The sequence below is a fragment of the Natator depressus genome, chromosome 11 (genome assembly GCF_965152275.1).
Source record: "Natator depressus isolate rNatDep1 chromosome 11, rNatDep2.hap1, whole genome shotgun sequence".
NCBI classification, from domain to species: domain Eukaryota; kingdom Metazoa; phylum Chordata; order Testudines; family Cheloniidae; genus Natator; species Natator depressus.
Genome location: NC_134244.1, coordinates 80,890,800 through 80,918,269, shown reverse-complemented (window position 1 = coordinate 80,918,269; position 27,470 = coordinate 80,890,800). Strand labels below are relative to the sequence as shown.

Genomic DNA, 27,470 nt, shown 5'->3' with positions numbered 1-27,470 from the left:
ATATAAATAAGGTTTAGAATGCTAGGAGCTTTGTACTGGTTATATTTCATTTAAAAAAAAAAACATAAGAAACTGAAAGGAAGTTCTGCATATTGGAAGAAACATTCTTAAAGCAATTTGACACCTCAGCAGCTGGTTTATGCACATGCTGTACAGTACTTAGATTATCCTGATTCCAGTAGTTTTGAATCTATTAGAAAAAAAACATTTCAAAAGGAGAAAAACAGCACTAAATCTGCTCTATTGCCTGCAATAATGCAGAGCTATTAATAGATGTCAATTTCACTTACTTTTGAAATTCATAAAGAAAACATTGCAGATGCTGTCAGAAAATAGAGGCCAAGACACTGTGCCATGGTGGATACAGCTGAGGACTGGGAGTCAAGAGACCGAGTTCTAATTCCGGCTTTGCTACTGAGTGTCCTTGGGCAAATCACTTCACCCCTCTGGCTCATTTTCTCCATCTGCAAAATTGAGCTAATGATGCTTACTTTGGGATATATAGAGAATGAAAAGCCCTATATAAGAGTGAAGTACTTTATTTGACTTCCCTACAGGTTAAGGCAGGCAAGTCAATATCTACTTTCCACACACAGTTACTGCAATTGCATGCACGCATCAGGTATCTGTGCACGGCAAAGACCAGTGCTGGAGAGTTGGATGTGCAATTACATGATCTGATCCTGTGCTTAAGGCTATTAAATATGCAAATTAGTTGAGCAGTTGCATTTATTTTACACATGCAGTTGTGATCTGGCCTTGTTTGAAAATCTGGCCCTCCACATTTAAGTGCCCATTTAAGAGGGGCTGTCACCATTGGGGAAATATTTCAAATCAGTCAGACCTTTAAGAACATAAGATCATCAGAATGGTGATACTGGGTCAGGTCAAGGGTTAATCTACTCCAGTATTCTGTCTTCCAACAGTGGCCAATGTCAGGTGCCCCAGAGGGAATGAACAGAACAGGTCATCATCCAGTGACCCATCCCCTGTCGCTCATTCCCAGCTTCTGGCAAACAGAGGCTAGGGACACCATCCCTGCCCATCCTGGCTAATTATAGGGAAACAATTGTTAACATTAAGATCACTGAAGTTCATTTCTGCTCAGTGAAAGTTGCAGGGAAACCATCATTCTTTGAGGAGATCAATTAAGTTACAATAAACGTGGTGGCCAACTCTTTCTGCAAGCAACTGTCAATTGTTTCCAAGCCTTGATAAATGATCAGAGTCTTCGTACATGTGGGTGAAAACTGGTGACTGTGGCTCAGTTGGAAGAAGCAAATTGGTGAGAATGACACTATCAAAAAGGGGGCCATTTATGAAGGCTTCCTCTGCAAAACAAGGAAATATGGTATTTGGCCACTAAAATGTCATGAAAAATACAAAAAAAGTCTCCCGCTTAGGCAGACTGGAGTGCCTGCTGGGATATGTTGGAATTGGAAAAGGTTCAGAAAAGGGCAATAAAAATAATTAGGGGTATGGAGCAGCTTCCATATGAGGAGAGATTAATAAGACTGGGACTTTTCAGCTTGGAAAGAGATGACTAAGGGGCATATGATAGAGGTCTATAAAATCATGACTGGTGTGGAGAAAGTCAATAAGGAAGTGTTATTTCCTCCTTCTCATAACACAAGAACTGGGGGTCACCAAATGAAATTAATAGGCAGCAGGGTTAAAACAAAGAAAAGGAAATTTTTCCTCACACAACGCACAGTCAGTCAGTCTGTGGAACTCTTTGCCAGGGGATGTTGTGAAGGCCAAGACTATAACAGGGTTCAAAAAAAGAACTAGATAAGTTCATGGAGAATAGGTCCATCAATGCTATTAGCCAGGATGGGCAGGAATGGTGTCCCTAACCACCATTTGCCAGAAGCTGGGAACAGGCAACAGGGGATGGATCACTTGATGATTCCCTGTTCTGTTCATTCCCTCTGGGGACTTGGCATTGGCCACTGTTGGAAGACAGGATACTGGGCTAAATGGACCTTTGGTCTGACCCAGTAGGGCTGTTCTGTTTTCTTCAAAATGTTTTGTGGGAACATAAGAAGTTTTTCCATTTTTCGTCAAAAGTTTTTGCAAAATGTTTCAGAGTTTCACTGAAAAAACCTGAAACCCAACAATTTTTTTGGTTTTCAACAACCAAAATTCGATATTCTGTTGTGGACAACCAGAAAATGTTTTTCAGTTGCAAAAATCAGAAGAAATTGCAGCTTCTGGGAAGGATTCCATTCAGCCAAAGAAACATTTTTCAACATTGTTATTTGACCAGCTCTCCAGCACTGTTCCCAGTGCAGGGCTGTGGCAAGAGACCACAAACGAGTCTTTTCTACCAGTAATGTTTGTCTTTCCTTCCTTAGTCGACTTTCCTCAGTGTGGCAAAGTCATTCCACATCTGGAAGTAACAAGGGATTGTATTCAGAGAGGGAAAAGGAATATATGTATTGTGTATTCCCACTCCCTGATATTTGTCTTTTTTAAATTCTGTAGTCCCTATGTTAAGTGATCTTAAAAGGGGCAGTGCTAACAGGCAGACTCTCTAAAGTTAAATTCTGCTTTCATCTATATGGGTGTAAATTCAAAGTAACTCCATTGGCTTCAGCTGAGTTACTGCACGCTTACACCGCTGGAACAGAGCGGAGTTTGGCCCATGCTCTGCAGATGGGAGCTCAAGTCTCTCGCTTGGCTCTGCTTATCAGCTCAGCTCTATTTCCAGCGCCAAGAGCAATTTTCTGCTCCTCCCTCTGCTGGCCTCGGATCAGGGGAGCCATGAATGTGGTTGTGAAATCAGCCCAGAAGAGTCACATTACTTTTAGGAGCAGAAACATCTGGTCAAATCTCATCCACTCATTTCAGAGGAGCCTGGGGTCCATTGGCTGTCAGCTATTTCCCAGGTTAGAGGATATGTTTTACCAGCTAAACCAAAAAAGAAAGTCACAGGCCAAAGAGAAACCACGTTAAAAAGTTATGGAACATCCTACTAACCTGATGAAATCCAAGATAGTCTTGAATCGTGTGCGAGGAATAAAATATCAACCCTTCAGACGTCACCACCAGCACAAAACCATGAAGAGCCTAGGAGAGAGGGGGACAGAGTGAGCACCAGAACTCAGCTCCCAACCCAACACCACTGCATGTGGATGGAAAGCAAGTGAGTGGAGAGATCTCATTCTGTCTGGAGGTCAGGTTCCCCTGTCAGCTTTCTGATGGTCAGCTGCTGGTGGGGATAAGAAAGTAGTGGGGGTAGGACGACAGCTTAGACAGCTGTGAGAGACCCCGAGGAAAGGCTGCAGCTGGGGACGTAGGGAAATAAGGATTTATAGTCAGGACCAAATGATCGGAAGGGGGAAGGAGGTGTTTTCTGAAAATCTGAGAGGGCGGGTGGACAAAGAATGTCAGCCACAGGGAAACAAGGTTATGGAGATTAGCTACGTGCAGAAAGGTGCAGGATTTGATCTCTTGTTAACACTATACATGAACTAGATATTAGTGACATTGGTAATCAAGGCTCGCCACTGGCTGGCTCCTATTAGCTGGCCATTTACTGGAGCACCCTGGTAGGAGTGGGCCTGGAGGAGGGTAGACTAGTTTGGGGAAGGCGTTCCATGCCAAAGAATCTTTGTATGGAGGTTAGCTCCGATGACACAGAGCTAGGTTTGCCAACTTCGGTTGGACGCATTCCTGGAGATTTCATCACATAACAATCTTTAATTCCTGGAGACTCCCAGACAATCCTGGGGAGCTGGCAACCCTACACAGAGCTCCCAGCTTGTGGCAGCTGCCTGTTGCTATGATATCAGCAATAGGTCCTTTTCCATGGGGCGCACTGGTGGCATTCTGCATGTGACAGAGGAATGGCTAATAAAATAAGGACCTCACAGACCACTGCTGGTGCACCAGCAATGGGGTGGAACAGCCTAGGGGGTCTCCCTACCAGGGGGATTTTAGATTCACGTTAGTTATTTCCTGGGGGTTGATTTGAATCTGTCTGGATTTTGCAGCATTCTCCTTGGGGAGAATGGTGTCCCTGAGGCAAAACCATTGTCAGGTCGCGGTGGGCTCTGAGTCCCAGAGCCACCCCTCACTGACTGCAAATGAGGTAGAGGAGAGACCGGGATTTCATTTTCTACAGAGACAGTATAAGAGGCAGATTGTGAATCGCGAATCATTAGCAAAACTGAGCAAGCAGATACAAACAAAACAAAGTAGTGGTGATCTGAGAGCCGAGATCTGAAAAGTGTGAATTTCATGTAATATGGTAACTGACTACTCTGGGAGAGAACTGAAAACAGAATGTCTGGAATAGTCTTCAGGAGGCCAAATAAAGCAGTATTTCAAAATGAAGCATTGTTTTCCTTTCTCCCAGATTTACTGAGCAGGCACAAATCCTGCCTGTGACGGCGTGCGACTCACTACTGAGGCGCCTCCTGCTGGCTGTCCTGGAGATTAGCTCTGTTCGCTAATGCGCTATTCTCTGGTGGTGCCTCATCGCTGTCACTTTCGTTCCAGGACCCGTGCCACACCCAGGACTGCAGCATCCTTTTCAGTGACACAGCCCTCCGGCTGTGCCACACTCTGTGTTTCCCCCTTTTGAGGGACCTGCAATCTCTGTCCAGCCACTTCCCACAGTGGCAAATGCAGTCCATTGTCCCAGGGCTGCTTCCCATGAGGCTCCTGCACCCTCTTCTGCCCTTACCTCCGGGCCTCAGCCTACAGGCCCTAGCAGCCAGCCAGGAGCTCTCTAGCTCCCCTGGTCTCTGCTTGCAGCACTGCTTTGTCCTAGGTACTGGCACTCCTTCCTCCTGCTAGGAGCCTGGCCTTCTCCCCTCAAGCTCCTTCTCTCCAGTCAGTTACTTAACTCTGCTCAGCCCTGCAGCCCTTCTTATATGAGCCTACCGGGCTGTGATTGGCTACTCCTCTCAGCCCCTTTCTAATTGGCTGCCTCCAGTGCAGCCTCCCTAGGGCTGCTTTTAATCCCTTTTCTGCCAGTGAGGGGCAGCTGCCTTTTCACACATACAAGTGCTGAAGCCTTTCCAATGCTGGCAGAGCTGTGCTGACCTAGCAAACACAGAAAGTGCCTTCTGCTGTGTTTTGTCACATTTATGAACCTATTCTGTCGAGTTGCTTAACTGTATCCTAATTAGATCTGATCAAACATCAGGAAATTCAGATGTTTCAATGACTGTTTTCATCCTGAATCGAGACAATAAGTTGTTTTGTTTTGACATTTCTGATTGAAGTGAAACATTGACATTCCTGAGTTGAAGTAATATTTCATTTCAGCTTGGCTCAACACTGAACTACGCCTGAATTGTCACAGTGCCTCAAGGGAGCTGTAGTTTAGGTTCCTCACTCTCCCCATTTTCCCATATGGACGGGATCTCCCGTGATACAATGTGGCCCTGGTATGTACACGAGGCACAGAGCACTTTAAGCCAGAGGTGCATCAGGGTGCAGGGTGAATCAACCAGGACACCTCAAGCAGACACAGATTAATATTGAACTGACCTGAAATGAAGTGTTTCAATTTGGTTCTCAACAAGCTAGAATGTCTCAATCTGAGATAAAGAAATACTTATTTGGGGCCAGGTTTTTGGTTTTTTTTTTTAAATTAACAAAAATCAAAGTTTTCTGGGGGAAATTTCAATTTTGTGGCAACCAAGTTTTCAGCAACTTCACTAATTAATCCATTAATAATTTTCCAAATGCACAATATCAGAGAGCTGAATATTTTCAGCTTGTATTTCACATATTCCAATTAGGACGCTCATACTCCTCTCTCTTGTAGGTGGACAGCAGTAGAGATAGACTTAAGTGCACTGATAGCAGAATTACTCCTTTCTTTCTCTCTCTCTCTCCCCAGAGATCTCACAACCTCCTAAAGCCCAAACATGGCATATAATGGGGACAAAGGCCCAAAATAGAAGCATAAAAAATTATTAGTGTGACCTAGGGCTGTCAATTAATCACAGTTAACTCAAAAAAATTAATTGCGATTAATCGCACTGTTAAACAATAGAATACCAATTGAAGTTAAATATTTTTTGATGTTTTTCTACATTTTCAAATTTATTGATTTCTATTACAACACAGAATAGAAAATATACAGTGCTCACTTTATACTGTTATTTTTTATTACAAATATTTGCACTGTAAAAATGATGAAGAAATAATATTTTTCAATTCACTTCATACAAGTACTGTAGTGCAATCTCTTTATTGTGAAAGTGTAACTTACAAATGTAGATTTTTTTTGGTTACATAATTGCACTCAAAAACAAAACAATGTAAAACTTTAGAACCTACAGGTCCACTTAGTCCTACTTCTTGTTCAGCTGATTGCTAAGACAAACAAGTTTGTTTACATTTACATTTGCTAAACATTCATATGTCCCTTCATGCTTTGGCCACCATTCCAGAGGACATGCTTCCATGCTGATGATGCTCATTAAAAAAATAATGCGTTAATTAAATTTGTGACTGAACTCCTTGGGGAAAAACTGTATGTCTCCCGTTCTGTTTTATCCACATTCCGCCATCTATTTCATGTTATAACAGTCTTGGATGATGACCCAGCATATATTTATTTTAAGAACACTTTCACAGCAGATTTGACAAAACGCAAAGAAGATACCAATGTTAGATTTCTAAGGATAGATACAACACTTGACCCAAGGTTTCAGAATCTGAAGTGTCTTCCAGAATCTGAGAGGGACGAAGCGTGGAGCATGCTGTCAGATGTCTTAAAAGAGCAACACTCCGATGAAGAAACTACAGAACCCGAACCACCAAAAAAAGAAAATCAACCTTCTGCCGGTAGCATCTGACTCAGATGATGAAAATGAACATGCATTGGTCCACTCTGCTTTGGATTATTATTGAGCAGAACCCGTCATCAGCATGGACGCTGTCAAGGTTCCTCCCCTACTCTGAACTCTAGGGTACAGATGTGGGGACCTGCATGAAAACCTCCTAAGCTTACTTTTACCAGCTTAGGTTAAAACTTCCCCAAGGTACAAATTAATTTTATCCTTTGCCCTTGAAATATCCACTGCCACCACCAAACTCTAACTGGGTTTACTGGGAAACGTAGTTTGGACACGTCTTTCCCCCCAAAATCCTCCCAACCCTTGCACCCCACTTCCTGGGAAAGGTTTGGTAAAAATCCTCACCGATTTGCATAGGTGACCACAGACCCAAACCCTTGGATCTTAAGAACAATGAAAAAGCACTCCATTTCTGAAAAGAAGGATTTTAATAGAAGTAAAAAGTAAAAAAGAATCACCTCTGTAAAATCAGGATGGTAGATACCTTACAGGGTAATTAGATTCAAAACATAGAGAATCCCTCTAGGCAAAACCTTAAGTTACAAAAAAGACACACAGACAGGGATAGTCATTCTATTCAGCACAGTTCTTTTCTCAGCCATTTAAAGAAATCATAATCTAACACATACCTAGCTAGATTACTTACTAAAAGTTCTAAGACTCCATTCCTGTTCTATCCCCAGCAAAAACAGCATACAGACAGACACAGACCCCTTGTTTCTCTCCCTCCTCCCAGCTTTTGAAAGTATCTTGTCTCCTCATTGGTCATTTTGGTCAGGTGCCAGCAAGGTTACCTTTAGCTTCTTAACCCTTTACAGGTGAGAGGATTTTTCCTCTGGCCAGGAGGGATTTTAAAGGGGTTTACCCTTCCCTTTATATTTATGACAGATACACATCTTCTGGAATGGTGGTTGAAGCATGAAGGGACATATGAATCTTTAGTGCATATGGCATGTAAATATCTTGCGATGCCAGCTACAACAGTGCCATGTGAACACCTGTTCTCACTTTCAGGTGACATTGTAAACAAGCTGTGGGCAGCATTATCTCCTGCAAATTGTAACCAAACTTGTTTGTCTGCGCAATTGGCTGAAGTAGGACTGAGTGGACTTGTAGGCTCTAAAGTTTTATATTGTTTTATTTTTGAATGCAGTTATTTTTTGTACATAATTCTATATTTGTAAATTCAACTTTCATTATAAAGAGATTGTACTACAATACTTGTATTAGGTGAATTGAAATAAACTATTTCTTTTGTTTTTTTACAGTGCAAATATTTGTAATAAAAAATATAAAGTGAGCACTGTACACCTTGTATTGTGTTGTCATTGAAATAAATATATTTGAAAATGTAGAAAACATCCACAAATACTTAAATAAATGATATTCTATTATTGCTTAACAGTGAGATTAATCACAATACTTTTTTTTTAAAATCGAGATTAATTTTTTAATCTCTTGACAGCCCTAGTGAGAGCAGATGAAAGTGGTCCAGGATCAGTTCTTTAGCCTGAACAACCTCATTTGTGATCCCTGTTCTGTAATTCAGCATTTCTGATGGGACTAAATTGACAGTAATGAGATCGCAGCAGGCCTGTATAGAAGGGAGAGAAATATTTTCTAGAACACCGGACACCCACTTCTTTATGAGGGGCACTAAAGAGGTACTCACACACTCCTCCCATTTCCTCTATGTGCTGGACTGGGAAGGGTTGCTCTGACAGCCTGTGTGGTCGGGAAAGTAAAACCAACAAGCCCCTGTATTTAAATGGCAAGATCCAAGAGGTTATTCAGGCAAAGTGGATTGCTCTCAGAAAATAGAAATCCAGCCCAAAGGAGCAGAATCTAAGTAAAATATGAGACAATGTCATGGAGCGCAGACTCACCGGTGGCACTTCCTGCTGGTCGTCTCAGGGAATTAGCGTTCCAGCCTCCGGAGCGCCCTCTTCAGGCCTGTAATGTCGCCTTGCTACTGGCTCCCGTGTCCCCCCCAGGACCCCGGTGCCCCTTTCAATGGGTGCTGCCCCCTGGCAGTACCCCACAATTCTGGGTCTCCCCCTCTCAGGAGAACCCCTCACCCACTATCTCTACCTTGCCTCAGTCGTAGGCTCCTGCCAGTCATCAGCTAGCCCCTGTGCCCTGGGGCAGACTGCAGTATGAGCCACTCATCCCAGGCAAGGTTGGGTTTGCACCTCCTGCCTCTGTCTAACCTTGGGCTATCCCCTGCAACACCAGTACCTCTTGGGCCTAATACTAGGCTGCAGCCTGGGGCTTTCCTGGCTGGAGCTCCCCAGGCCTTCCCCAGCCCTGCTCCAAGTCTAGGTACTCTGCTTAGGTCCCTGCAGCCAGGTCCCTCCCTCTCAGAGCTAGAGAGAGAGTGTCTCTTCTTCTCCTGGCTTTTATAAGGCCCACTGGGTCTGTCTGGGGTGTGGCCCCCCACCTGCGGCTGCTCTGCCAATCAGCCCAGCTCTTCCCCTTCCCCAGCCCTCTCCCAGGGCTATCTTAAACCCTTCTGGGCCCAAGAGGGTGTCCACCCCGCTACACCCCCCCTTCAAAACTCCCACGCCTCTCGGCCGGGGCTTCCTGGAACTAGCCCTCCAGGCTCACCCCTCCAGGCTCGCACACCTTCTCTCTGAGGCCTCCCAGGCCTGGGACATCTCCCAGACATGGGTCTCCGCCCTCCAGCGGGCCTGTTCCACAGCCTCAAGTTGCACCCTTAGGTCTGGGTCCCCCAGAGCCTCTTCTCTCTCTGTCTGGGTCCCCGCTATTCCCTGTCCTACCCTAACCTGGGTCCCAGCCTTCTGCTGGGCCCAGTCCATTTGGGTTTCCCTGTCACAGACCTCCCTGGCGATGGTCTGGGTCCTGCCCAGTCGCAGGATCCTCACCGTCCCGGTTGCGATCTTTGCTACCTCCCCTGGGTGGCCTACTGGCCGGTCAGCCACTCTCTCGGCCACCTCCAGCTGTATTTTCCCTCCCCCTAGGGGGCAGTCTTTCCGTAGGTGGCCCGGCTCCCGGCAATGCCAACAGGCCCCCCCGCCTCCATGTTGCCTGGGCCTCCTGCTTCTTCCTGTTGTCCCTCACTGGGCCAGCCCTTCCTGGGTTGCCCTGGGTTGTGTTCCTTGGGCCAGGGCACTCTCGCCAAAGGTGCCCCTGGTGCCCACAGTCCCAACATGCCCGGACTCCTTCCTTTACCCAGAAGACGGCTTGAGGGAACCTGCCACCGTCCTGTCCCAGGTTGAGGCATTCAGCCCCCAGCCCCATAGGGACACTCCTGTCCTGTGCCCACGCCTGGCACAGGCATAACAAGTCCTTGTTTCTGCACCAGGTCTCCTGGTCCTAGCGCTGGGCTCCTACCTCTGGCCTCAGCGGTTTCTCCTGAACATGGGCCAGAGGAGCTTCTGCAAGGCCTGCTGTTCACCCACCAGCTGGGTCATCTGTCCTTGGAGGACCCACTGCGCCTCCCATAAGCCATCCTGGGTCTCCCGGTCCCCCTTCAGGCCATCAGCCCCCTTCCAGTGGGCTGCTGACACTGGGCCCCACCCAGAGACAACACCCGGGGACTCCCTGTAGAAGACCCCGGTGTACCTGGGATCCATCGTCCTGCTTCTCCACCTTCAAGTTCTCCTTTCTGATTTGGGCAATCGTCCCACAGTCCGTGCCCTTGCCCTTTGTATCAGGGGCGGACCGCTCATGCCCACATTCTTCACCACTTTGTAACCAGGGCGCAGCCTCACCGGTGGCACCACCTGCTGGTCGTCTCAGGGAATTAGCTTTCCAGCCTCCAGAGTGCCCTCTTCAGGCCAGTGTCTCACCTTGCTGCTGGCTCCCATGTCCCTCCCAGGACCCCAGTGCCCCTTTCACTGGGTGCTGCCCCCTGGCAGTACCCCACAGTTCTGGGTCTCCCCCTCTCAGGGGAACCCCCCACCCACTATCCCTACCTTGCCTCAGTCATAGGCTCCTGCCAGTCACCAGCTAGCCCCTGAGCCCTGGGGCAGAATGCAGTATGAGCCACTCATCCCAGGCAAGGTTGGGTTTGGACCTCCTGCCTCTGTCTAACCTTGGGCTGTCCCCTACAACCCCAGTACCTCTTGGGCCCAATACTAGGCCGCAGCCTGGGGCTTTCCTGGCTGGAGCTCCCCAGCTCCTTCCCCAGCCCTGTTCAGGTCCCTGCAGCAAGGTCCCTCCCTCTCAGAGCTAGAGAGACAGTCTCTCTTCTTCTCCTGGCTTCTCTGGCTTTTATAAGGCCCACTGGGTCTGTTTGGGGCATGGCCCCCAGCTGCTCTGCCAATCAGCCCAGCTCTTCCCCTGCCCCAGCCCTCTCTAAGGGCTCTCTTAAACCTTTCTGGGCCTGAGCGGATGTCCACCCCACTGCAGACAAAAATTCACAGATTCCAAGGCCAGAAGGACAATTGTGACCATCTAGTCTGAACTTTTGTACAACCCAGGCCAGAGAACTGCCCCAAAATAATTCCTAGGGCAGATCTTTTAGAAAAACACCCAATCTTGATTTTAAAATTGTCAGGGGTAGATTGTTCCAATGGTTAATTACTCTCACAGTTAAAAGTTTACACCTGATTTCCTATCTGAATTTGTTTATCTTCAACTTCCAGATGCTGGACTCTGTTAGGCCTTTCTCTGCTAGACTGAAGAGATCCATTATTAAATATTTGTTATCCATGTAGGTACTGATAGACTGTAATCAAGTCACCCGTTCTCTTTGGTAAGCTAAATAGATTAAGCTTTTGAGTCTATCACAATAAAGGTATGTCTTCTAATCTTTTAATCATTCTTAAGGATATGATTCTGTCATGGAGGTCATGGATTCCGGAACTTTCCGGGACTTCTTCTGGGTAAGGGCCAGAGCAGCGGACTGGCAGCCTGCCCCAGGGATGTGGTGCAGCGGCTGCCAGAACAGCTAACCAGCGGCCAGCCCTGGGCCTGCTGGAGCAACGGTCCCCAACTACCCGGAGGTGATTGGGGTTGGGTCAGCCCCCCTGAGACTGGAGCAGCAGCGGTCAGCCCCTGCCATAGGAGCAGTGGCAGGGCTGGAGCAGCTGCAAGCCCCGGTAGTGCTCTGTTTGTCCCCACTCCCCCAGAATATTTTTAGTAAAAGTCAGGGGCAGGTTGTGGGCTTCCGTTAATTCTTGTTTATTGCCTGCAACCTGTCCCTGACTTTTACTAAAGATACCTGTGACAGAATCATTCCCTGAAACCTCTCCAATTTATTAACATCCTTCTTGAATTGTTGGCACCAGAACTGGACAAGGTATTCCAGCAGCAATTGCGCCAGTGCCAAATACAGAGATAAAATAACCTCTCCACTCCTACTTGAGATTCCCCTGATTATACATCCCAGGATCATATTTGCTCTTTTTGGCCCCAGAGTTACACAAACTTTATATGAAGAGAGACCGAAATGATTGGAACTGTTTAATTTAGAGAGCAGATAAATACAGGTGGTCAGGATAGAGGCATATAAAATAATGAATGGAATAAGAAAGAGGGCAAATTGTGTACTCCTATTTATCTTCTCTCTTCATACAAGAAGAAAGGGACTTTCTTCAACTGAAAATCAGTAAGTTAGAAATGTCATTGAAAGAAGATGCACAATACATACTTAACCTGTGGAACTCATTGCCACAAGGTTTCACTGATGTTAAGGGCTTATTAGGATTCAAGAATCTGAATGTACATGAGAATATACACAGTGACAGAGAGAAAATAAGAAATTATAAGGGGTATAAAATCACTTGATCCAGGGTGTAAGCAGCCTTCTAAAAGACAGGTAATAGGAAAAATTAATAATTTTCTACTATGGTGCTTTCTTTTGCATCATCTGGTACTACATGATATAATAAGCATTTTGGAACAGGATTTTTATGTAAAGACAGAAGAGCTAATTTCACAGGATTCCGTTGGGGAGCATGTATAAGCAAACAACAATACACAATACACACACATAAGAGCTACGGCCACCCACCGTGTCCCTATGAATACAACTGTCTATATTGGTATAGAGCTATCTACCCAATATCAAATGCCATATAGTAAAATACGTGTGCTCATTCAGGCACATTCCCAACCCAAACACAGTGATACTAACTAGATGAGTGGTATGTTCTGTTTTTATAAAATAAACACTTAAGTTCTTTCACCTGTGAGAAATACAGAGCACTAAGAATTCCCAGGACAGCACAGCTAATGCAGCCACCAATATAAAATTTTAGATGCATTTTTAATGGTACGCAACTTTCAGACTTTACGGTTCAAAGGCTTTCCACCCTCTTCAGTGACAGGAAAATCAATAGTAAAAGGGGAATGTCTATATTTCCAAGCAGGAATTTGCATTGGCTTGTATATTTTTATCCAGCCTCCCACCCCTTTTCTTCAGGGGAGACTAATTTCAAACCTTCTCAGTAGTCTTTGCTTGTGTTGGTCTGAGGAGGTCCCTGGGTTGCCTTCAGGACAGCACAGCTGGGTGTTAAATAAAACATGAGAGGCCGTTCAGAAATGAGGCACTGTCTTTAATGAGCAGCTGCCAGAAGCAACACTTCCTTCATCACAAACCCTTCTGCAGTGCAGTTTCCTGAGTCAGGCTCTATTTATGTATTGCTAGGGATTTTGAACAGTCATTGGCTGATGATTCAAAGGGTGGCTAGCTCTGAGCTAACATCTTCTCAGAGTCCAAGCAGAAGTTGAGGTAGAAGATCAACACCACTGATCTTGTATGTCCATGGCACACTGGATGTGTGTGTGTGTGTGTGTAAGATATGCACTACTTCAAATAGGAATTATTTAGGGAAGTTCTCTATTTTATATGGGAGATCAGACTGGATGATCATGATGGTCCCTTCAGATCTGTGAATATAGCCATTTGTCTGAATTCACAGTGCAGCTGTCACCTTAGGATTTTACTGGAATCCCTGCGTTTGCTTAAGCAGATAAGAGTTAGCAAATATCCTCTCAGAACTGACAACATCAGCATCTGAATATCCCTGTGATGCTCCATGTAGCTGTCATGACTGTATGGTGATCTCAGCTCTGGGACACGATGACCTACTGAGCTTGCAAATTATATGACCTATACTGGATCCTGATTTAGGCCCTAATATGGGGCAATATTACACCCATCTGTTAATACCCACAGGGCTGTCTCAAAGAAATCTGCAAGGTTGGGGTGCTCTCTTCCAAGCCCTGGATACCTCCAGGGAAGAGAAGCTCTATGCTGCAGAGGTGCTTTCCGCATTATGCTGTTCTCTGTGGCTCCCCTCCAACCTGGAAGCATGGTTTCTGTCATTGACTATTCCAGCTGCCCTTGCTTTATATTCCCACTGCAGAGCAGAGGACAGCTGGGAACAGGAGTCAATGCACCCAGTGGCAAAGCCATGGGAATTTCCGCCAGTGTCCAAGAGGAGCAGCCTGAGTCAAGTGGCAGCTGTTCCTTGTCTCTGCCTGCACCACATTGACTCCAACCACAGAGCCAGCCTTGGGTACATCCAGAGACTGCTGAGCAACATGTGAGCAGGCCATGTTGGCCTGGATCCCCGTAACAGGGTCCCGCTCCACACAGTCTCCTTCCCTGCAGAAACTACACAGGCTCCTCCAGGTGTGACCTTTTATTTCTAGTTCCCTCCACCAATGTCACCACAGTCCTCCTGTAACAGTCTGTTTACAATGTTAACTGAGCTTTTGGCCCTGGCACCAGGACCTGAGCGGGAATGGAGGTCTCCTTACTCTGAGCCCTCTGTGTGACTAGCCCCACCTAGGCCAGTTCTCCCTCTCTCTCCCTGCATTCCCTTCCTGTGCTTCTTTTATCAGCCCTCAGCTGCTGGGGCCAAATGAGTTATTACCTCATCCAGACCACCAGCCTGATTAGATCATTAACCCTAGTCAGCTTCCCCTGGGGCACTAATTAACCTCTAAGTGATCAGAGTGCAGGCTTACCTACTCACTCCCTGCACTCTGTCACACTCCTTTTTTCTGCTGCTTCAGAGACTTGGCCACTAGTACCAGCTCCTCACCTTGTCTAACTGTGATAGGGAGCATAGACCCATCATGAATAATTTGGGGAAAGAAAAAAAAAGTACAGCATGGTCTAAGGGCAAGGACCTTGCCCTGGGCACCAGGAACTGTGGTTTCTAGTCCTAACTCTGCAACACTGGGCAGAGGTCCTCCCTCGGTCTCAGTTTCTCCATCGAGAAGTGATCGCTCCTGTGCGATGTAAAGCACCTAGGGATGAAGAGTCCTTTCTAAGTGCACACACCCAGTGTTAGCCTGGCTGTAACATTCTGAAGGATTAGTGGGAAAAGTCCTGTCTGGTGTAACTGAGACACCGTGCCTTTTGGCCATCTAATTTGTTTCCCTTTTTGAATGTGGCTGTGGCTTTAGTGACCACAATCCCTATCAAGTCAGGCCGTACTTCCAGAATTGACGACTGGCCCTGCTGGGGCATGCTCAGTAGACTCCACTTACATCATCACAAAAGGCTTTGTGTGATGATGGCCAGGGATTGCAGTCTGGTTCAAAGGAGTGAGGGAGGGCAGCAGAGCACAAAAATCTCGGATAGAAAGTAGTGCAGCAGCCAGCACTTGCCAGCATTTCCCTGTCTCTCAGACAGCATTAGGCTCTGGGGGCACCCACTTCCAAATCTGCACCTGCAAAGCTAAACTGCGACTAGAGCAAGCGTGCAGCTCCAAAAACCCATGATCTAAGTTGCACTAATACCCAGAAGTGTGTGTGAACACCAAATCCTGTAACCCAGGATGCAGGCAGCTAGAACCAGAGTTAGCTATTCTCCGATACCCGAGATAGCATGCATTCCGAGACTGCAAAAGAGCGAGCAGAAATCCACAGCAATCATTAAGAGGCATCATTGTGTCAAGTCTGATTCAGATCTGTGCAGAAATCCTACTGCATTAAAAGGTTCTCAGGCTTGCCCCAGAAGTCTTAATAAACCAATAATAGTGGTTCTGTCACTTTAACCACTGCTGGCAAATCGAAGCCTTGACATCCAACCCTGGACTGCCTTCCCAATTCACTAATGTATAGACGTCTGAAGTAATTAGAGTCTGGTGTGCATTCTTAGCCAAGTTCAGCTATTGTTGCTGCCAATTCCCTTTTCATTGTCCAGATCTGTATTCATCCCCCCCTTTATTCTAGACACAAATGGTCTCTCTATTTTCAGAGCAGATCTCACTGTGTGGGAATCTATGGCAGAGGTTAATTAATGCCACTGAATGCACTACCTTTAACCCTTAGAGCAGGCTCCGGGCAGAAACATTTCTAGACGATGACAACAATGACCATTTCCCCCAATGTTTCAATTGTGTTTTGTTAATCACACTGACTGCAGATTGGTTTCATTCCTGGTGAGCAACATATTAACCCCACTCATGGTCTACATTTCATAGTGATACAAGGAACAGTGATGCATTTTAACAAATAATTGCAGCCCCTGTTCTAATTATTCTCATTTATGCTAAAACCTCTTTTCACTACTCTGTCAGTATAAAGGGGTCTTAAAGTGGGTTTAAGTTACATTAAGTTTAAGCTCTTTTACATTACTCAAGTGCTGTTTGCGGGGGTGTGTGTGTAAGGGTACATCTACACTAGGAGCTGGGGTGACAGTCCTAGCTCGCACAGACATACGCACACTACCTCTCATTGAGCTAGCATGAGCTAAAAATAGCATTGAGCTAAAAATAGTAGCTGAGCCAGGGTAGCATAGGCAGCGGCAAGAGCTGTCACGGGCTAGAACATGCCCTCCCAGAGTCCGTGGGTATGGTGTGGCTAGCCCACACCACCGCTACTGGTGCGACCCTAGCTCTGCTACTATCTTTAGCATGTTAGCTTGATGAGAGGTAGCATGCGTCTGTCGACGTGAGCTAGTGTAATCCACAAACCTTCTGGGTGTGGTGTTCTGTCCCATCTAACAGTAACAGAAGTTACTAGATCACAGACCCTCATTCTCATGGGGGACTTCAATCACCCCAATATCTGCTAGAAGAGCAATCCAGCGGTGCACAGACAATCCAGGAAGTTTTTGGAAAGTGTAGGGGAAAATTTCCTGGTCCAAGTGCTGGAGGAACCAACTAGGGGCAGAGCTCTTTTTGACCTGCTGCTCACAAACAGGGAAGAATTAGTAGGGGAAGCTAAAGTGGATGGGAACCTGGGAGGCAGTGACCATGAGATGGTCAAGTTCAGGATCCTGATAAAAGGAAGAAAGGAGAGCAGCAGAATATGGACCCTGGACTTCAGAAAAGCAGACTTTGACTCCCTCAGGGAACTGATGGGCAGAATCCTCTAGGAGAATAACATGAGGGGGAAAGGAGTCCAGGAGAGCTGGCTGTATTTTAAAGAATCCTTATTGAGGTTGCTGGAACAAACCATCCTGATGTGTAGAAAGAATAGTAAATATGGCAGGCGACCAGCTTGACTTAACAGTGAAATCCTTGTTGAACTTAAACACAAAAAAGAAGCTTACAAGAAGTGGAAGCTTGGACAAATGACCAGAGAGGAGTATAAAAATATTGCTCAGGCATGCAGAGTGAAATCAGGAAGGCCAAATCACAATTGGAACTGCAGCTAGCAAGGGACGTTAAGAGTAACAAGAAGGGTTTCTTCAGGTATGTTAGCAACAAGAAGAAAGTCAAGGAAAGTGTGGGCCCCTTACTGAAGGAGGGAGGCAACCTAGTGACAGAGGATGTGGAAAAAAGCTAATGCACTCAATGTTTTTTTTGCCTCTGTCTTCATGAACAAGGTCAGCTCCCAGACCAGCACCAGGCAGCACAGTATGGGGAGGAGGTGACCAACCCTCTGTGGAGAAAGAAGTGGTTCAGGACTATTTAGAAAAGCTGGATGAGCACAAGTCCATGGGGCCGGATGCGCTGCATCCGAGAGTGCTAAAGGAGTTGGCGGATGTGATTGCAGAGCCATTGGCCATTATCTTTGAAAACTCATGGCGATCGGGGGAAGTCCCGGACGACTGGAAAAAGGCTAATGTAGTGCCCATCTTTAAAAAAGGGAAGAAGGAGGATCCTGGGAACTACAGGCCAGTCAGCCTCACCTCAGTCCCTGGAAAAATCATGGAACAGGTCCTCAAGGAATCAATTTTGAAGCACTCGGAGGAGAGGAAAATGATCAGGAACAGTCAGCATGGATTCACCAAGGGCAAGTCATGCCTGACTAACCTAACTAACTAGCCTAACTAACCTAGCCTTTTATGATGAGATAACTAGCTCTGTGGATGAGAGGAAAGCAGTGGACATGTTATTCCTTGACTTTAGCAAAACTTTTGATACGATCTCCCACAGTATTCCTGCCAGCAAGTTAAAGAAGTATGAGCTGAATGAATGGACTATAAGGTGGATAGAAAGCTGGCTAGAGCATCGGTCTCAACGGGTAGTGATCAATGGCTCTATGTCTAGTTGGCAGCTGGTATCAAGCAGAGTGCCCTAACGGTCGGTCCTGGGGCTGGTTTTGTTCAATATCTTCATTAATGGTGGGAGATGGTGGAATCTCCTTCCTTAGAGGTTTTTAAGGTCAGGCTTGACAAAGCCCTGGCTCGCATGATTTAGTTGGTGTTGGTCCTGCTTTGAGCAGGGGGTTGGACTAGATGACCTCCTGAGGTCCTTTCCAACCCTGATATTCTATGATCTAGCGGCACTGAGACCACTTAGCGCTGGCAGGAGGGTGCTCCACATGCAGCTCCCCTGCCCTGTGCGCCCACCCCGGTCCCATCCTTATTTGAATGCAGAGGCCAGGGAGTGTGGGGGTCCCAGCCCACACTGGCACCCAGCAGACAGGCACCGCCGACTACCAGTGGGTGCCCCTTGCTCCAGGTAAGCCTCCTTGGACCATGCCCCATGGAGCAGCTGGAGCCCCAGCGCCCCCCGAGTGCCCCTGCGGGAGACCCAGCACACTCCGTGCTCCCTGGGGGGCCCATACGGCTGATTTGTTCCAGGCCCCGCACCACTCTAGGGACGGCCCTGCATGGTGGCCAGTGGCAGAGTATTCTCAGTGGAGGGGTCTTGGTTTCTCCATGGGTCCAGTAGAGCCAGAGAGTTTGCTGACCTTCAGGACATAATGCAAAGCCATCCGGTTACAGAGGTTTCTACCAGGGAGTGGATTCGGAGAGGGAAGTTTCTACATAGTTTGAGATCAACTCTTTAGAGTTGAGATCATTGCACCAATTCATTTTGCTTTTATTTCTGTAAGTTTCTAGGGCGTGTGTGAAATAAGAACATTTTATATCAAAAATATTGGCACGAGTGGGAATTACGTGGAGGGACAGACCATGAAGGGCCACACTCTGCTTTCAGCTGTTTGACAGCGGGTTTAAGCAAAGAATTTGTCCCGTAACATTGAAAAGTCAGTGAATACTTATAGGATTGTCTCCTTCCCCTTCTCTTGCCTCTGATAAGATGGAGGCCATGAGCACAGCTGCCAAATGAAATGCGGGAGGTTGGCTGAAAAATGGCATTTTTGCAGATGAGGGTGAGTTTTGTTACTCATTCTGCCATGCCCACCCCTGTTTCTAACAGCTGTTAGCTTCTCCTCCTCCATAGGAGTCAGCAGGTCTAGACCTCCCCAGCAGCCAAAGGGGCTTTCCAGCCTGTAGCGCTCTACTTGACTATACACTATTCTTGGTGCAGCCTTTCAGCCATCTTCACAGCAGCTCACTTAGCTTGGCAAGCAAATCGCGGCAGAGGAACAGCAGAGAAAGAAAGCTCAGAAGAGGGAAGGCAGAGAAAAAGGAGTTCTCCCTCGGGGAAAACTGCCCCTCTTAAAAAGCACTGCAGGTAACTGGGGAAAGCAGCAGGACATCTCAGACTCCATGCTTGGGGCAGAATGTCCTAAAGCAGAGCAGGTGGCTCCCTGTGCATAGAAGCCCTGCTGCATCTGAGCCACCAATGAAGGGCCCCATGCACTGGTGAGCAGCAGACAGATACAGAAGAGGCAACGTTACTGTTATGGCTGCGAAGGCCACTTGTTGACAAGCCCAATGTGTAGGTGTTCAGACCTTTGCAAATTACTTCCTGTGCTGAGAGTGTTTCCAAAGCCCCCAGGTGAGTTTTTCTTGCAAGTCTGAAAAAATGCCCGTTTGGAGATTCTAGGGGCAGGGGGAGCATTATTTGGCTACACTAGCTCGGTGATTTTAGAGCGAGGATCATTAACATTTACCTTAAACAACAACCCAACTTTAGATTAAGGACTCAGTGAGGAATTCTGGCTTAAATACAGCATTTCAGTGTGTGATCGCCCCTGACAAGGAAAGATTGGGAGGAGTGGTAGATACGCTGGAGGGGAGGGATAGGATACAGAAGGACCTAGACAAATTGGAGGATTGGGCCAAAAGAAATCTGATGAGGTTCAATAAGGATAAGTGCAGGGTCCTGCACTTAGGATGGAAGAATCCAATGCACCGCTACAGACTAGGGACCGAATGGCTAGGCAGCAGTTCTGCGGAAAAGGACCTAGGGGTGACAGTGGACGAGAAGCTGGATATGAGTCAACAGTGTGCCCTTGTTGCCAAGAAGGCCAATGGCATTTTGGGATGTATAAGTAGGGGCATAGCGAGCAGATTGAGGGACGTGATCGTTCCCCTCTATTCGACACTGGTGAGGCCTCATCTGGAGTACTGTGTCCAGTTTTGGGCCCCACACTACAAGAAGGATGTGGATAAATTGGAGAGAGTCCAGTGAAGGGCAACAAAAATGATTAGGGGTCTAGAGCACATGACTTATGAGGAGAGGCTGAGGGAGCTGGGATTGTTTAGTCTGCAGAAGAGAAGAATGAGGGGGGATTTGATAGCTGCTTTCAACTACCTGAAAGGGGGTTCCAAAGAGGATGGCTCTAGACTGTTCTCAATGGTAGCAGATGACAGAACGAGGAGTAATGGTCTCAAGTTGCAATGGGGGAGGTTTAGATTGGATATTAGGAAAAACTTTTTCACTAAGAGGGTGGTGAAACACTGGAATGCGTTACCTAGGGAGGTGGTAGAATCTCCTTCCTTAGAGGTTTTTAAGGTCAGGCTTGACAAAGCTCTGGCTGGGATGATTTAACTGGGAATTGGTCCTGCTTCGAGCAGGGGGTTGGACTAGATGACCTTCTGGGGTCCCTTCCAACCCTGATATTCTATGATTCTATGAAGCCTGCAGTCCTGGGCATAGTCTGGTACTTGAACAGGGGTACGGGGTAGGGGTAATGGGGAAAGTCCCTGAAATCTAGATTAAACTGTTAAAAACTAGAAAAGAAATAAAACTAGTAAAGCTATTCACAACCATAATTAGAACTCCAGAGAGGAGGACACGGAAGGTTTGAACCTGGACTATATGGCAGCAAGGAGATCTGGAGATGTGGTGGTCCACCCTGCCCCTTTATTGCCTTAAATGGAAGCTTGAGGTGAGTCAGGGCACATGCACAGACCAACAAACACTACTTCCAAGTTCTCCAACTAGGTGTGCATGCATAACCCACACTGGAATACAATAGGGACCATTCAAAGAACAACACTGGGTTTTGTCTTAAAAAAAACCCAGAAAACTCTGTGCGCCTGTAAAGCCAACACCCCCCGGTCGTCGGTGGGTGGGATCAAACCGGGGATCTCTGGAGCTTAGTGCATGAGCCTCTACCGCATGAGCTCAAAGCCAACTGGCTGGTAGCTAAGGCTGTAGAGCAGACTCATTAATTGCTTTCTCTCTCTCTAAATGGTCTCAGTGCCACTACATGGGACAGAACACCAGACCCAGGAGGTGTGTGGGTTAAACGCCCATTTATGGCAGCTAGCTGCAGATGGTTTGAAATGATCTAAGTCAACTCCCATGGAAGTGAGTGGGAAGAATGGTAAATTGTAAATGACTCTTTACTGCCTTTTATATTACATCCTGTGTTCAAACAGGATGTAATACTCCACCAGTACTTCCATTTTACACCAGTGCTAGTGACTACAAAAGGTGCAAAGCAGTGGAGAATCAAGCTCTGTATCTTTACGCCATGCTCTACCGTGATGTGTTAAATAAGAGGCTGGACTGATTTCTGCAGGCTGAAATAACAAGGCAACCAGGGGCTGCATGGTCTTTTTTTTTTTTTTTGTCAGTCACATTTTGAACCAAACATTTGTCCTTTTCTACCACAAAGTAAATGCACAGGAGTCAAGGTGGGAGAGGAGAGAGAGAGAGAGGAAGTGCCCAAATAAGCCTTGCAGACAGACTTGATTGTAGAGAGAATGCCTGAAGCACCAACCTGTAATAGCAGTTCACCCTCTGGTATGATTCTGTCAGCCAGTCCCCAGGTCCTCCCATTGTCATGGTCATCATTCCTTTCTGCTCCCCCTTTGGAGCAGTGACTCTTCAGGGCAACTGCAATGAAGCAAAGTAAAGCAATGTTAGTGCTGAAATAATTTTTACAAAATCACTGCTGTGAATGTCAGATTCTTTTACCTCAAACAATTTGTTCACAGTTTGATTAGGTGCTGCTTCTTCAAAGGAAGCCTGCGTTGCTTGCCAGCTGCTTGCTTTGCTGTTCACGGTGTTTATGGTAGAGGCATATACCATGAAAGCAAGAGGCACTTAACAAGACCTGTGCAAACAGCAGCTAACGCCTTGCCATAGGCCACTAGAGAGAAGTGTCCAAGTACTTATCACACATGATGACATTTACCACTAACTTCAAACAGTCACTATTTTTAAAGGTATGTTTGCTTTCAGTTGGTTTGCAATTGTCGAAATCTGTCCTTTGGCTAAAAAGGATTCCCCCGGCCCAGCTCTGGCCTCTGTTTAGAGGGATCCATTGTCCCTCTTGGGGAAGGGGGTGGGGGAAGAAAAAAAAGAAGTAGAGATACTAGAGGTTCTGGTCATTGACCGGTACATGAGAGGACTACCACCAGACCTTCGCGCCTGGGTAAGCCAAAATGAACCCTCCACCTACGATGAGGTTGTCGCACTGGTAGAGAGGTGAAGGACGGCGAGGGAGCTGACCCGACCAGTTAAGGAAGAGGCACCCCGGGTTAAACTAGCAGCACCAGGCCCTAGAGCTCGGGTGACTGGGCCACCAGGAGAGCCCAGGTGGAAAAAGAGAGCGGCTGAAGGCCCACCAGAAGCCACAAAGAGTCGGAGCACTGAGGGAGAAGATGTTAAACTGCCCAAACCAAGAGACTGGGGAATGCCTAGGGCTCCATACCAATGTTATGCCTGCGGGGAGTGGGGACACATAGCTGCACAGCGTCCCAATGCCGAGGAGCCTATGCAGTGTAACATGAGGAACTGGGCAGACCCATGCTCCCTAATCCACCTCGTGGGGGTATCACTAACCCCACATATGTACACCAGACTAGTGAAGCTAAATGGGGTAGAGACCACAGCACTGGTTGATTCGGGGAGTGCTATCACACTTGTCTCGGGGAAGCTCGTGAAGCATAGTCAGCTGCTGTGGGCTAAGCGTATGGGGATAACATGCGTCCATGGGACAGTTGGTTATTACCCCACTATCCCAGTAAAAATCGATATTCAGGGGAACATTACTGAGGTAGCAGCAGGTGTAGTCCCTAAACTCCCACACCCGGTGCTCATAGGGAGGGACTTCCCAGGGTTTGAAGACTTACTCCTGGTAGGGGAATTGGAGAAAAGGGGAAACCCTGAAGTCAGTGACACATCCACAGTAGACTGTCAACCCCCAATCTTCTCTGAAATATGCCCAGATTTGTTCTCCACTCCCAGACAGAGTAGAAAGTCAAAAAGGGAAAGGAGGGCAGTTAAGGCCTTGGGAACCCAAATACTGACCCAAAGCCAGAGGGTCGCTCTCGTAGGTAGGCGGAGCCGAGCAGCTGAAAAGGAGGCCACCCAGGAGGGAGAAGCACCCGAGTCTGACCCCCACCCTAATGCCTCTGAACCAGTAGAGGCAACAGAGACTGGCCCCCTAGAGCTTGGGCAGATTAGCTCCGGGAGAGGAAATTTTGGACAGGACTAGGCTGAAGACCCAAGGACTAGGAAAGAGGTGACCAAAATAGATGGGGTTCCCATGGAAGGGAAAACCCAGGGTCCAGGACCCTACTTCATAATGAAGAAGGATCTCTTATACCAGGTTGCACCAGTACAGGGGCAGAAGGTACAGCAGATCCTAGTACCTCAAAAACACCAGAATGCTGTATTAAGTCTTGCCCCAGTCATCTTTTTGGGGGGCATTTGGGGGTAGAGAAGACCCTGGCAGGAGTCCTACGATGATTCTTCTGGCCCAGAGTATATGAGGAAGTGCGGAGGTACTGTGCGTCCTGCCCAGAGTGTCAGCTGCACAGTCCCCGCCCCGACTGGAGGGCACCTTTAGTACCCCTTCCCATCATAGAGGTCCCCTTTGAGCGAATAGCCATGGATGAAGCCTGGAGAAGACGGCTTGCGGCCACCAATATATACTTATTGTTTTTGACTATGCTTCTCGCTACCCAGAAGCCGTCCCCCTGCGGAACACGGCTTCTAAAACAATAGCTAAAGAATTGGTGGGGATCTTTGCCTGAGCGGGGCTACCAAAGGAGATATTAACAGACCAAGGAACCCCATTTATGCCGAAGTTAATGAAGGACCTCTGTACCCTGCTCCATATACATACCCTGAGAACTTCAGTCTATCATCTGCAGACCGATGGGCTGGTAGAAAGGATTAACCGAACCCTCAACGCTATAATACGGAAGGTGGTAAGTCAGGACGGGAAGGATTGTGACGCCCTACTACATTACCTTATGTTCGCCGTCCGGGAGGTACCTCAGGCCTCAACTGGGTTTTCCCCCTTTGAGTTATTATACAGGCGCCACCCCCATGGCAAACTAGATATTGCCAAAGAGATATGGGAAGAGGAACCCAATGAGGGGAGAAATATAATAGAACATGTGTTGCAGATGCAAGACCGGATAGCCTGGGTCACCCCTATTGTACGGGAACATTTGGAAAAGGCGCAGGAGGCCCAGCAAACTCACTACAATCGCCAGGCAAAAGTCCGACAGTTCCAACCAGGGGATTGGGTGATGGTTTTGGTACCCACAGCAGCTTCTGGCCCAATGGCAGGGGCCCTATGAGGTGGTTGAACCTGTGGGGGAAGTAACCTACAAGGTGCGGCAGCCAGGATGCTGGAAATAAGAACAAATTTATCACATTAACCTCTTGAAACCTTGAAACTAGCAAGAGGCATGTGTGGTGGCCCAAGAGGCCCCGATCCAGGGAAATAACCTACATGAGCAGATCAGGATATCCCCTGATCTGACACTGAACCAGAAGAAGGAGGTAACTGAGATGATCAACCGGTACCAAGATGTATTTTCAACCAAACCAGTCTTCATTAATTTAAGGTTTCGTGTGCCAGTAATAAATTTTACATTTACAGGGGTCCCCCGATGGAACCCCAGATTGGCAGAGGGCTGAGCGGGGCTGGCGGCCGGGACCCCAGCAGGGAAGGTGCCGGCGGACGGAACCCCAGACCGGCCCCGGGTTGAGCAGCTCAGCCGGTCTGGAGTTCCATCTGCCGCTGGCGCTGCCGGTCTGGGGTCCCCACCGACGGCCTGGATGAATGTAACCGGGGCCAGCAGCCGGGACCCAGGCTGAGCAGGGCCGGCGGACAGAATCCCAGACTGGCAGCACGGGCGGCAGACAGAACTCCAGACTGGCAGCGCGCTCAGCTTGCTGCCGGTGTGGGGTTCTGTCTGCCAGCCCCTGCCAGCCAGAGTCCTGGCTGCTGGGCCCGCTCAGCCCACTGCCGGCCCAGGGTTCCATCCATCCAGGCCAGGACCCTGGCTGACAGGGGCTGGCGGACGAAACCCCAGACCGGCAGCGGGCCAGCCCCGCTCAGCCCAGGTCCCGGCCGCCGGCCCCACTCAGCCCGGGTCCCAGCTGCTGGCCCCAGTTATGTTCATCCAGGCCAGCAGTGCGGACCCCAGACCAGCAGCGCCAGTGGCAGATGGAACCCCAGACCGGCTGAGCCGCTCAGCCCGCGGCTGGTCTGGGGTTCCGTCAGGAGCCCCCTATAAATGTAAAATTTATTACTGGCACATGAAACCTTAAATTAATGAAGATTTGGCACACCACTTCTCAAAGGTTGCTGACCCCTGGACTAGATGATCACAGTGGTCCCTTTCTGGCCTTGGAATCAGTGAATCAGGAGCAGATTGGCTCACAGAGCACAAACCTGTAGATGAGCCCATGGGAGAGACTATAGCTGCAAACAAAGAGAACCAGAGAATGCAGCAAAATTGATACATCACTTGTAAGAGCCCGAAGGATAGAGGAACCATCTGTCTGTGGTAAACACCCAAGTGAGAAGCCAACTCATTCCACCGAGGCCAGAGTATTCCATTTCTTATCAGCTTCAAGCCAGTAGGTCTCTGATGAATTTGAAGTCCCCATCCCACCTTATTCTGCCTGGCTGCTGGTAGCAAGGAGCATGGTCTCTGCGTCCCCCTGCCCAAGAGTCTTCTGTATATGGGTGTCTGTTCCCGTATCTCTCTGCCATCCTGACTGTTGCAATGGGGGGTGGGAGGGGAGAGAGAGGAGGGGAGATGACTCAGCTGCTTTATGCCTCTCACAGCATTCTCAATGCTGCCAGATGGGTTTCTCTGCTCCTTTGCCCCACCCCAGCTCCAGTGTATTCACAGATCTCCCAATTTGCAGCAGAGCAAAACTGAAGGAATTCCTGTCAGTTTCACTGTACTCTGGGGGTTCTGAAGAGCTGCAGTGAAAATGGACAATTCCCTGTGCAGCTACAAGCTAAAAAAACATTAAAGTACATGCAGTTTAAGCTCTGCAGATATGGAGGGCACCTGCCTGACAAGGCAAGTAGATTTTCAAAGCCCTACTCAAGGGCCCCCCCAATAACATTGGCCACATTTTGGATTCCTAGCAGGAACATACAATGTTCAACAGCCTGATTCAAAGACTCCTGTTGACATCAGTGGGCTTTGGGTCAGGATCAAAAGCAGCTAAAAAAAGGTATGTATCTGCTTTGTGGGGGTTGGGAATCACAGTTGCAGAGATTCTGCATACCTGGGGACTCCACACCCCTACATATTACAAACTAGGTCTCCACGGCACATCTGCATAGCTTACATGAGGACAGGGGAGGAGTGGAGAGGGGGACTGAGGGGTCAGAGTGGGTTTGGGCTAAATTTGGCAATAATGGGGTTGCACACATACAGCTGAAGGCTCAATCTGCTCTGTAAGGATATTTATTATTGGTGAGGATCCACAGGCCAGAAAGAAGCCAGCTTGACTCAGATCCATAGTTGAGTTTGCAGGGCTGCAGCTAAAGTAAATAAAAATGTTTTTAATTGTAAAATGAGCAAGTTTGATCAGGAAGTAAACAGACACAATATGCATACTGCCCCATGGAGGACATTTTTACAAAGTCACTTCTCAGAGGAGACTTGTACTCTAAAAATCAATACCAACAAATGATAAAATAAGAGTAAACAAGCAACATTGATTGTCGTTATCAAGCCTTTCCCATAGGAGCACAAAATTTACATTTGCACCCACAATTTCAAGGTTATTTTTTGTTCATGCCAGAGGTCTATTGTAATAATTGAGACAAATTAACCGTAATTGTCAGCTCAACTTTAAAGAGTATGTAAAACTTCATAAAATATCACAATAACCAACAAAAACCACAAGT

General features: G+C 47.4%; 1 protein-coding gene across 1 annotated transcript in view; it reads right to left on the bottom strand.

Annotated features, from left to right (window-relative positions):
• Positions 1-27,470, bottom strand: part of LOC141996273 (aryl hydrocarbon receptor-like) — a 93,907-nt gene that overhangs the window by 21,308 nt on the left and 45,129 nt on the right. The window contains exons 3-4 of the mRNA XM_074968257.1: positions 22,068-22,183; positions 2,983-3,072 (exon numbers count right to left, since the gene is read on the bottom strand). Coding sequence (XP_074824358.1) covers positions 2,983-3,072; positions 22,068-22,183 — 206 coding nt within the window. The remainder of the gene's footprint in view (positions 1-2,982; positions 3,073-22,067; positions 22,184-27,470) is intronic.